The 11,434-nt window shown below is 35.9% G+C and overlaps 1 protein-coding gene across 1 annotated transcript; it reads right to left on the reverse strand.

The window, feature by feature from the left end:
* Nucleotides 1-7,784: 7,784 nt before the first annotated feature.
* LOC129892595 (polygalacturonase-like) lies at nucleotides 7,785-11,230 on the reverse strand. The gene is made up of 4 exons (XM_055968175.1): nucleotides 11,099-11,230; nucleotides 10,077-10,382; nucleotides 8,901-9,416; nucleotides 7,785-8,027 (listed from the first exon to the last, which is right to left on the reverse strand). The coding sequence occupies exons 1-4, from the start codon at nucleotides 11,228-11,230 to the stop codon at nucleotides 7,785-7,787; spliced, it is 1,197 nt and encodes a 398-aa protein (XP_055824150.1).
* Between the last annotated feature and the right edge of the window lie 204 nt (nucleotides 11,231-11,434).

Below are 11,434 nucleotides of genomic sequence, written 5' to 3' on the forward strand. Positions count from 1 at the left end.
TGGAAAAATTTTGAGGGGTGTTACATAAATAAGATACCCAAAGTAAACCGTACCAACAAATATAAGCAGTAATCACATGCAAAAATCAAATGTTAATAAAAAAATGAGCGCAACTATGACTACTATGGAGAAAAGATAAGCCACCTAGCCCACTATCTTAGTCTGAGTCCTCCACAGCCTCCTATCTAAGGTCATGTCCTCGGTGAGCTACAACTGTGCCATATCATGTCTAATCACCTCTTCCCAATACTTCTTCAGCCTCCCTTTGCCCCTCTTGAAACTGTACATAGCCAACCTCTCGCACCTCCACACTAGAGCATCTGTGTCTCTCCTCTTCATATGCCCAAACCATCTTAGTCTCACTTCCCGCATCTTATCCTCCACCGATGTCACTCCCACCTTGTCTCGAATATCTTCATTCCTAATTCTATCCATCCTAGTGTGCCCACACATCCACCGCAACATTCGCATTTCCGCAACTTTCATCATCTGAACATGAAGTTTCTTGATTGGCCAACACTCTGCCCCATACAATAGAGTTGGTCTAACCACCACTTTGTAGAACTTGCCTTTGATTTTTGATGGCACTTTCTTGTCACATAGCACTCCGGAGGCGAGCCTCCATTTTATCCACCTTGCACTGATACGGTGTGAAACATCATCATCGATATCCCCATCTTCCTATATAATAGACCCAAGATACTTGAAGCTTCTTTTCTTTTGAATGGCCCGGGTACCAAGCCTCAATTCCCCGTCAGCCTCATACGGCAGGCCACTGAACTTGCACTCCAAGTATTCTGTCTTGGTCCTACTCAATTTAAATCCTTTAGACTCCAACGTCTATCTCCAGCCCTCCAACTTGTCGTTAACTCCATTGTGAGTCTCGTCAATCAGGACTATGTCATCCGCAAACAACATACACCAAGGCACCTCACCTTGTATTTGTCTTATCAATTGATCCATCACCGGGGCGAATAGAAATGGGCTAAGAGTCGATCCTTGGTGCAACCCCATCATAATAGAAAAGTGCTCCGAGTCCCCTCCTACCGTCCTTACGCTGGTCTTAGCTCTATCATACATGTCTTTAATTGCTCTAATGTACGCCACAAGTATACATTTCGCCTCCAAGCATCTCCATAGGACCTCTCTTGGAACTTTGTCATAGGTCTTTTCTAGGTCAATGAATATCATGTGTAAGTCCCTTTTTTGCTCCCTATACTGCTCCACCAATCTTCTTACAATATGAATGGCTTCTGTAGTCGAGCGCCCCGACATAAATCTAAAATGGTTCTCTGAAATAGACACACTACTCCTCACCCTCATTTCCATCACCCTTTCCCACACTTTCATAGTGTGACTTAGCAGCTTGATACCTCTATAGTTGGTGCAGCTTTGAATGTCTCCCTTATTCTTGTACACGGGAATGATTGTACTCCACCTCCATTCTTCCAGCATCTTTGATGTCCTAAAAATGACATTAAACAACGCAGTCAGCCACTCCAATCCTACCCTACCTGTATTCTTCCAAAATTCCCCAGGGATCTTGTCAAGTCCGGTCGCTTTTCCCCTGCTCATCCTACGAACAACTCCCTTAACCTCCTCAAACCTTATTCTCCTACAATACCCAAAGTTGCAACGCCTATCCAAGTTCTCCAAGTCTCTCAACCCAAAGTCACTGTCCCCTCCTTCGTTCGAGAGTTCCTGAAAGTATGACTGCCATCTCTGTCTAATGCGGGATTCCTGTACCAGTACTTGACCATCCTCATCCTTGATGTACTTTACTTGATCCAAGTCGCGTGTCTTCCTCTCTCTCGCCTTGGCAAGCTTAAATAGCTTCTTATCCCCGCCTCTGTCCTCTAGTTCTACATAAAGGCATTCAAAGGCTGTCGTTTTAGCCGCCAAAACTGCCATCTTCGCCTCCTTATTCGCCATCTTATACTTTTCCCTGTTCGTTCGCTTCTCTTCATCATCTTTGCTATCTACCAACTTTACATATGCCTGCTTCTTTGCTTCTACCTTTCCCTGGACTTCTCCATTCCACCACCAATCCCCTCGGTGCTCACTATGGCGGCCTCGTGAGACCCCCAGCACCTCTCTAGCTGTTTCCCTAATGCAGCTGGCCGTCCTATCCCAAATATTGCTTGCATCCCCCTACTATCCCACGCCCCCATAGCCATCAGCTTCTCCCCCATCTCTAGGTTACTAGACGGAGTCAAACGACCCCACCTAATCCTCGGTCGATCATCCACAACCCTCTTCTTCTTCTTCCTTTTTATCTCCAAGTCCATGACCAATAGTTTATGTTGGGTCATAAGATTCTTACTTGGTATGACCTTTCAGTCCTTACAGAGGCTTTTATCATCTTTTCTAAGGAGTCAAAAGTCTATTTGCGTTGCCGCCCTTGAGCTACGGAAGGTCACCAAGTATTCCTCCTTTTTTGGGAAACTCGAGTTGGCCACCATTAAACCAAAAGCTTTTGCGAAATCCAGGAGTGAGGCTCCTCCACCATTTCTGCACTCGAAGCCAAATCCTCTATGCACCTTGTCATAGCCTGTCGAAATAGACCCAATGTGCCTATTAAAATCTCTTCCTATGAATAGCTTCTCAGTAGGCGGTATACTGACCACCACTTCGTCTAAGTCCTCCCAAAAGAACCTTTTTGTCTCTTCATCCAACCCACTTACGGATCATAGGCACTAATAATGTTCAAGGTGAGCCCTCCAACGACTAACTTAATCGTCATCATCCTATCATTGATCCTCCTAACCTCTACCACCTAATCTCTAAGCTCGCTATCTACTAAGATCCCTACTCCATTCTACCTCGACTTGCCCAAAAACCAAAGTTTGTACCCATCCACCTCCTTAGCTTTAGGTCCTACCTATTTAGTCTCTTGGATGCAAGCTATATTAATTTTTCTCTTCTTAAGAATCTTAACTAACTCTATGGACTTTCCCGATAAAGTCCCAATATTCCAAGACCCTACTCTCAATCTAGAAGCTCCCTCAACCCCCTTAGCCCCCCCAACCCTGGCCCTCGATCCCAACCGAGAACATGACTCTAGTCTACCATCGCTCACTAAATCCAGAAGAGTAGATATACGCTACTGAAAGGATACTCTCAAATAAACGAACGATCAATAGTATAGAATAAGTTAGCAATTGTTTAATAACAGTGAGATAGGTACATAATTAGGCGATGCAAGCAATATTTATAAGGCTAAAATATCGGAAATGGGCTATTGGAGGTACCAACTCCAAGTTAGTAAAACTTGTTCACTGTCGAAACACTGTTCACTGCCAGAAAACACTTTTCACCGCTGGAGCACTGTTCACTTACCGAAAAACTGAATACAAATATATGGTCAACCTCGAAATGTAGAGGCGACCACACTGGGAGAAAGAATGAAGTCAAAAATTGGTCGAAAACTGCAGCGTCGCAGATCTGCGGCTTCTGGCGGCGTGTGATAGCGTGTGACAGCGTGTGGCTGAGCAGATCTCAGAGGAGCTAACTGGAGTTTTCTCGCCTGAGTGTTCCACACCTCGTGGTGTTATTGGTTTTGGCAGCAAGTGCGGAGAAATTGAAGAGAGAGTTCAAAAGTTGGTTCTTTGTAGAGAGAGAGGAAATTGCAGTGTATTTCGTATATATCTGTGTGTTCGTTTAAATTGTCAAAATAAGGCAATTTATAACAAAGAAAAGGGGAAAATGTATGAAAACAATGGAGAGTGGAAAGAAAAGGAGAAAAAACAAATGGGAAGAAAAGTTATAAAGTGGAATATCCACTTGCTCCTTCCTAATAGTTAGTAAGTTTGTAAAAGACAGTGGAGAAAAGAACAATGGACATATCCATCTTTTTTCATAACAGTGCTTTGAAAAAAAAATGCACCAACAAAATTAAAGCAACACAAACTGAGTGATTCGAAAGCATCACGCATAAAAAAATGTCGGTTACTCAATTATTTTCTTGTGTGAACAGTGATGATCTAGGAAACAAATTATATGGCTCTAACACCAATAAAGAATCAATTCAAATGCTTAGTTTACAGCATTATTGAATCTATTTAACTAGTCAGAAAGTGTAATCACATACAAAGACGAACTACATCATATAAAGTCATAGTCAAAAATCATACTGTAATGACCCATTAGGTCATTTTGAGAACGAGTCCTCCTCCTTTCATAGAAGACCCTTTTCGTAAATTTAAGTTGAAAATTTTGGACCTTTCGATAACTTTGGTTAATTAGTTGAGGGATAATTTTAGAGAATTAATTTAATTGATGGGCTAAAGTGTTAATTTATTTAATACCCTATACCATTTTTCTTATATTTATTAAAATAGGTTAGTAGGGTTTGTTACGTTAGTATCTAATTAATTAGAAAAAGAAAGAAAGAAATATTAATAAAAGAAAAGAAAAAAAAAATAATATATGTGTATAATTTCTGATGGCTTAATGCCATCTGATGTGAAGCGGAGAGAAAACGAGAAATTGAAAGAACGAACCAAAAACTAGAAGAAAAAATATACGGAGGAAGAAAAAAAAGAAAGGGGAAAAGAAAAATAAAAAAGAAGAGAAAAATAGGGATTTTATTCCAAAGCGTCAAGGTAATTATTCTCATCCTTTCCATTAAATTTTTATATGATTATGAACATATTTCTAGGGTATATTGGTGGAGAAATAATGCTGAAATAAGAAAATATGACCCTAGGGTTCTTCACATAAAATCTTGATTTGGGGGTCGAATAACGATCCGTTTTAGCTGAAATTTGACATGTGAGTTTAGTTTATCATGAGTGAATATAATCGGAAAAAAAATTCAAATTTGACTTCAATGACATAGAATGAGTTAGTTCCCGAATTTTGATATATTGAGATAGATAATTAAATATTAGGTATATTATATTTTATGAATTCCATTAAATTGATGATATTGGGAAAATTAGAACCTAACCCTAGGCTTGAAATTCAAAAAAATATGGGATCTAACATGTTAAGTGGCATCAAGATTAGGAACGTGATTATAGATTTGTGTGAGTTTTTAGGTCTGGGCTAGACATATGGTAATAAGGGTGTTGTTAGTTTCGAAAATCTTATTGTGATTATTTATTTGACTAGATTACGTTGATTTGGAGGCCCAACGAAAAGGGAAGGCTCAAGTCCCGGAGTCACTGCTTGATTAATTAAGGCAAGTGGATTTCTAAACCTCAATTTAAGCTTGTAGATGCTTGTATTTCCGTGTTATGTGTACTAGGGAGTAATGAGAATTGGACTGGGTTATTGACTGTATGATTGACCTTAAAAATGGAGACGTGGGGTATAAAATGGTGATCTAATGACATGTTTTGGTGAAATTGATATGTTGTGACATATGAAATGACTATGTTGATGTAAGATAGGAAAAAATTATTGTTGTTGTCATGTTATTATCGTGAATTATAGGAACATGAATTGATTGCATTAGTTCTGACATATTGTGTTGAGACTGAAAATGATATGAAATAAAAAGGGGTTGGGCCACACGCTCTGTGGCAGGTATTATAAAATAAAGGGGTCGGGCCACACGCTCCGTGGCAGGTATTATGAAATAAAGGGGTCGGGCCACACACTCTGTGGCAGGATATGTATATTGAGGGGATGGGCCACACGCTCCATGGCAGGTTACATGGATAGAAATGTCCCCCATGGGTTTCGGTAATTCAGCGGATGTGTACCGATAGGACAGACATGCATCATCTCATTGCATTGCATTGCATTTTATTGATATTTATGAATTTGTGTTTACCACCTATTGCTCTGTATATGATGAACTTGACTTGATATGATTCATTGATGAGATTATTGATGAGTATTCGTGGACGGTATTACTGTTATTATTGTACAAGTGTAGAGTTGGGCTGGTTTTATGCAGGTTGTAGTTAAGGAGGTTCAGTTGGGAGGACAGGAGTACTTGTATCTATTGAGCTTTGCTTGGTTTTAGTTGTCCACTTGCTGAGTACTGTGTTGTTTGGTATTCACCCCTTGCTTCTACACTTGTGTAGGTTGTGAGCCCGGACCTGCTTGATCTCTTAGTGTTCTCTATCATGTCTGAGGTTATCATCTCGAGTGTTGAGGTAGTTGTTACATCCATCTAGCGGACACCTCTTACTCTTTTATTATATTTTAGTCCTATTCTAGAGACAAAGACATTGTGACTGTATTTTTTTCGTAGTTCAGTAATGTATTAGTGGCTTGTATACGTGACAACCAGTCTTGGGGGATTTTTGAGATTATTTATTTATTTTTCACTAAGTTAAACCTTGTTTACCTCAATTACTTTTGCATTTACCTTCCATTGAGTTTTAGGCTGACTTATCTCGGTGGTGTGAGATGAGTGCCATCACACCCAGATTTGGGTCGTGACACATACCTTGTTATAGATTCTTTCCACACTCTTCGGAGAAGAAACCTTTAAAAAAAACTTCAATGGAACTTTTGAGTAAATGGAGAAGGAAGAAAGAGAAGAAGCAGAAGAAATGTCTGTTCTTTTTTATTTTTAGAGAGAATGAAAAGATGTATTAGTTTATCCTATGAGAACCCTTTTATAATCCTAAAGGGACAGCTATTCAAATAGTTGTGTTTTTTCCTTTAAATTTATTAAAATATATAATACATAATTGTATATCTTTAATCTCTCGTGGATCCGGATTGACCCACATGGGTGACCCGTTCAATCTCCTTCAATAAGTGTATTGCTAATGTATTTCTTAGGTTCAGATGCCTTAGAGTAGTGTCAAAACTATTATTTCATAGGTTTATACAAAGTTAATATATTCATCAATATTATATAGAAAAACTTTATGTGAGCTCTAAAGTACTATAACTTATCGTTGTTATCTACGTGAAAATATCATTAATGGTGTCAGCTAATATTCCTTTATAATAGTCAGGATATTGTATCATTATATTTCCATATCTGTTCTTCTTGTTCTTTTAGCCATGTCATCGGAATACGAATCCCTTCGTATCTTCGGATTATCAACTATCATCATTTTCTCTAAAAGAATCTAATGTTGTTCCTCCGGGGACTTTCCAAGGTTGAACTTTTCCAGACACATCTTCGAGACCGATGTATACCCTTAAACTGACTTCTTCGAACATTCTTTGTCCGATCAACATATCCATCTTTTATCCTGCTACATGCCTAAGCTACTTTTTACCCAATACATTCTTAATCGAGATTTTCCAAAACGGCCTCCTTCTCGATTTTTAGTCTGTGATGCAGTTTGAAATGCTTGAACAGAAGAGTTTGCAGATGTTACTTTGGGAATATACGAAATAGGTAAACTATATTATCATGTGCGTGTATCAGGCTATCTACGTATCTTAATTATTTTTTTATTAAATTGTCAATTAATGTGTATTATCTGTAATTACTTAATACATAATTCAATTAAATAAATACTTTTTTTAATAATATATACAACTAAAAATTCATGTTAGATACCAATCAAAATCTCATGTTTAAAAATCTCTCTCCAAGAGGATTTCCTATTATTATTATTCATGTGTTATTTCTACACTTTGAATACGTTGCACACTTCCTATTTCAAGGATATCCTAAAAAAAAGTTACTAAAAAATGCACAAAACTTGGGATCAGCTATAAAGGGAATTTAGTTACACAAAGCATTTCGAGGTAGCTGGGTCTATAGAAAAGTCATACCCCGAGATGTGTGATGTAAATAGTCTACTTGCATTAGAGATTGCTTCTATAACTTGAACTTGTGACCTATAAATTAATAAAACTCAAGAAGTCTGAGCTCCAGCACAGACAGGTGGATTCTGCTTCCCTACAAAAGTAGGCTTGACATTCTCACATATAGACTTGGCTGGTCCTTCTTTTCCATTATAGGAAATGTCTATGTCTCCAACTTCAACTCCTTCACATGGTACTCCTTTACTGCATATTAGTAGCACTGCATCTTGTGTTCTTGATGTACCCCTTACATTTTTTATGCTCACTTTGCTTATCTTCACTTGTGATGGCAACTACAAAAAAGTGCAAAAGAAAAATTAAACTAGAGTTATATTCAAGGACTTTAGCTTTTATACACAATAATAACAATGGTGGAATCAGAAATTTCACTAAGGGTGCATTTAAGATTTGATATATATGTATAAAAAGTAATATATGACCTATACAAATAGCACTTTGTCATAGTTTGACTTGACTAAAATTCAATTTTTAATTTTATATGTGTTATAACATTATTTGTGTGGCAATAAAACTTTTTAAATTTTTGGTATTAAATATATGATAGCATTTGTGTGCCTATAAAAGCTTCTCATTAATGAAATATAGGAATATTTCATTCTGTATGGAACAGACTAATTATTTACGAAATATATAGTATTGCACGTCAAATAAAGTGAAACGAAAGGAGCATGATTTTCACTATTAAAAATCACTATTTTCCAACTAATTTCTCATTGAAAATTGTTTAATGGCTATTCTCACTGATATTTCGATTAAATTGGTGTAAAAAGAAAAGAAATAGTAAATATTTGAGATGAAAAAGTTAGGAAGCCTCTCACTATTTCAGTGAGAAAATCTGTTTTCCACTATTTCAGTGAGAATCTGTTTCCCACCATATATTTTCTCAATGTGTTGGTTCTGTTCCCAGTGAGTTGATTCAATGGGAAGTAAGTAGAAAAATAATATTTTATAATTTTCCGCCGATTTACACTTTAAAAAAACTTGTTTCTAGTAATATTTCGATGAAGAAGATTCAACTGACCATCATTCGCCGACCGTAATTTTACCCTTATTGATAACGTAGACGAATTTCTACACTTATCATATCATTTAAAAGATAAGTGCACATAGCTATGCATAATTATAAGTGGAATAAGAGTTCTTACAGCTTTATTGCATTGATTGTATGGGCAATAGACTTGATCAATAACAATAGGGTTGCTAACATTTTGCACAATAATATCTTCATAATGCAACTCAGTGACAACACCTTGATGTGAAGCTGGCCATGTCTTGATCCTAACACCATTATCAGTATTAATAAATGTACAATTTTTCACATAAACTCCCACCACAGGCTTTTCACCAGGAGTCCTTCCAAGACTTCCAACACTAATACCATGTCCAGGTCCACAAGTAACTCTAGTAATATGAAGTTGTTGCAATTCATCACCAATAGAGATACAATCATCTCCTGTTCCAATTACAGTATCCATGATGTTCACGTTGTTCGATCGAGCAACGTGGATACCATCGGTGTTGATGCTTTCTGGTGGAGCTGTGATTTTAACTCGGATGAATGTCAAGTTGTTGCAACCGTTAACGTTCATATGAAAATTTTTGCTATCTTTTGAAGTTATGTCTTGGATTGTCGAACTTTTAAGGAAGTTGAAGCTCAAATTCTGTATCAATGACCACAATATTTACATAAGTTTAATAGAAACATATAATATAACACACTACGAAAAATCGGTCAAAAACTTTTATTATAATAAAATATTGTTACAGAGGATGATTGATACCATATCTAGTGAATAGGGCGCCGGCCTTTATGAACCAAATAGCTTTGCTATATATATATTTTAATTTATTTTACAATTTTTTTTGTACCTTAATCACTATAAAAGTACAAATAGTATTAGTTTCTCGTCCCAATTTATGAGGCATTGTTTGACTTAAATATTTAAGAAAAATAAAATTATTTAAAAAAAGTATGCAAAAGTTTATTATTATAACAAGTTACTTACACCGCAATAAAAATAACTTTTAGCGGCAATAAATATGCACATTAAAAAAGAGTGTTAAAATCTTTACCGGCATTAGTTAATTGTCATTATATCCAATGTCGCTATAGGCTTTAGCGACATTTATAAAGAGTGGCAATTAAGCCATTGTCATTAATTAATTGCCGCTAAAGATCATTTTTGATGTAGTGTTAAAAGATAATATATGAGTAATTAATCTGAAAAATAAGTCAAGTAATGTTGTACTGTAAATGAATGTAGCAGTACTGTCGGTGGATATAAGTTAAATTACAGATAAAGAGAAAATATAAGACTTACATAGGGAAGATGGGCGCACTTGGTTTTGGCACAATCATTTTGAGCCCAAGCAGCTTTACCTTGTCCATCAAAAATACCAGTGCCAGATAGTGTGAAATGATCGAGGTAATTAACAGTAAACCATTCACCTTGAGGGAGTAGTTTAGGATCTGGAGAAGCTTGTAAAGTGCCTTGGACTTGAAACTCAAGAGGTGCCTTGCATGGACCTTCTAATTTTACTTGCTTCATTGGAAATGTCCCTTTTGGTATCACTATTTTACTTGGACTTGTTGATGCACATGCCTCTTTAAATGCATCCAATATTGCCTATATATTTTTATTTTCTTTAACATAATCATCATCAACATATACTACTAAAAAATAAGAAATTGTAGCTGAACAATAAAAGTTCCATGTTAAATCTATATTTTCTAGTAAGAGAATTAGTTTTTTCAATTAGAGGCAAATCTGAACAAGGTTCAATAGAATTCATTACTTTCGGATTGAACCATTACAGTACATACACACAAAAAAAATAGAAATAAAAATATATATTCCCTTATTTTTAATTTTTATGATGATATTTAATTGACCGGACATAAAATTTAAGGTGGGAAAAAGCTTTTGAACATGTGGCCTTGGACATAGCATGAGATTTCTGTGGCTATTAAAAAATATCATTAGAAGTAAAATGAGAAGTTTAAGGATTGAATTGTTTCCTAAAACAGAAAGCTATCATTCTATTGATCATAAAAAGGGAACAGAGCTAGTAATAGATCATATCCCTTCTGAATCAGCAACTTTAAATATTCGATTCACTTCTAGTAATTAAATTTATATGGTGATATTTGATTGGATACAAAATATAAGAAATTTTTTTTTAAAAAAAAATGTGATTTAAGATATACCACGAGATTTTTTTGACTATAAAAGCATATTATTAAGAGTAAAAAAGGTTTTAAATTGTTTCCAAATATATAAACGTATCTTCTTCTTTTTTTTTTACTACTTCCATACCAAATTAATTATACTGATTTACGTACCTTACTGATATCTCCATTAGGTGTTGCACCAAATTTGGTAACATCAAACACTGCTGGTGACTCAGCGTCTCCAAGTCGTGCTAAAAATAATATTAATATAAATGCAAATAATACCTTAATATTTAATTCCATTTTTCTTCTCTTGTTTCTTTCTTTTTTCTTATGTATTTTATTTTTTGTATTTTTTTTAATTTCGTTTGAAATGGTAAAGTGAAGGTTGAAGCCCTTTTATAGTGCCATTAACATGAATTGAGACCAATAAATTTGTGTCAGTATGAATAGGAATTTAGTGGTTCATTTTATCTTTGATATTTTCAGCCTCGTGACTTATTCTTA

This window comes from Solanum dulcamara, chromosome 6 (genome assembly GCF_947179165.1).
Source record: "Solanum dulcamara chromosome 6, daSolDulc1.2, whole genome shotgun sequence".
NCBI lineage: Eukaryota > Viridiplantae > Streptophyta > Magnoliopsida > Solanales > Solanaceae > Solanum > Solanum dulcamara.

What these genes read in the sequence shown, in the direction of transcription:
- LOC129892595 (XM_055968175.1), bottom strand. Translation starts at nt 11,230, where the DNA reads ATGGAATTAAATATTAAGGTATTATTTGCATTTATATTAATATTATTT. An exon ending in CTAATGGAGATATCAGTAAG is followed by an intron (nt 10,383 to 11,098) that starts GTACGTAAATCA and finishes AAAAATATATAG; the next exon opens with GCAATATTGGATGCATTTAA. An exon ending in ACAATCAATGCAATAAAGCT is followed by an intron (nt 8,028 to 8,900) that starts GTAAGAACTCTT and finishes ACTTTTTTGTAG; the next exon opens with TTGCCATCACAAGTGAAGAT.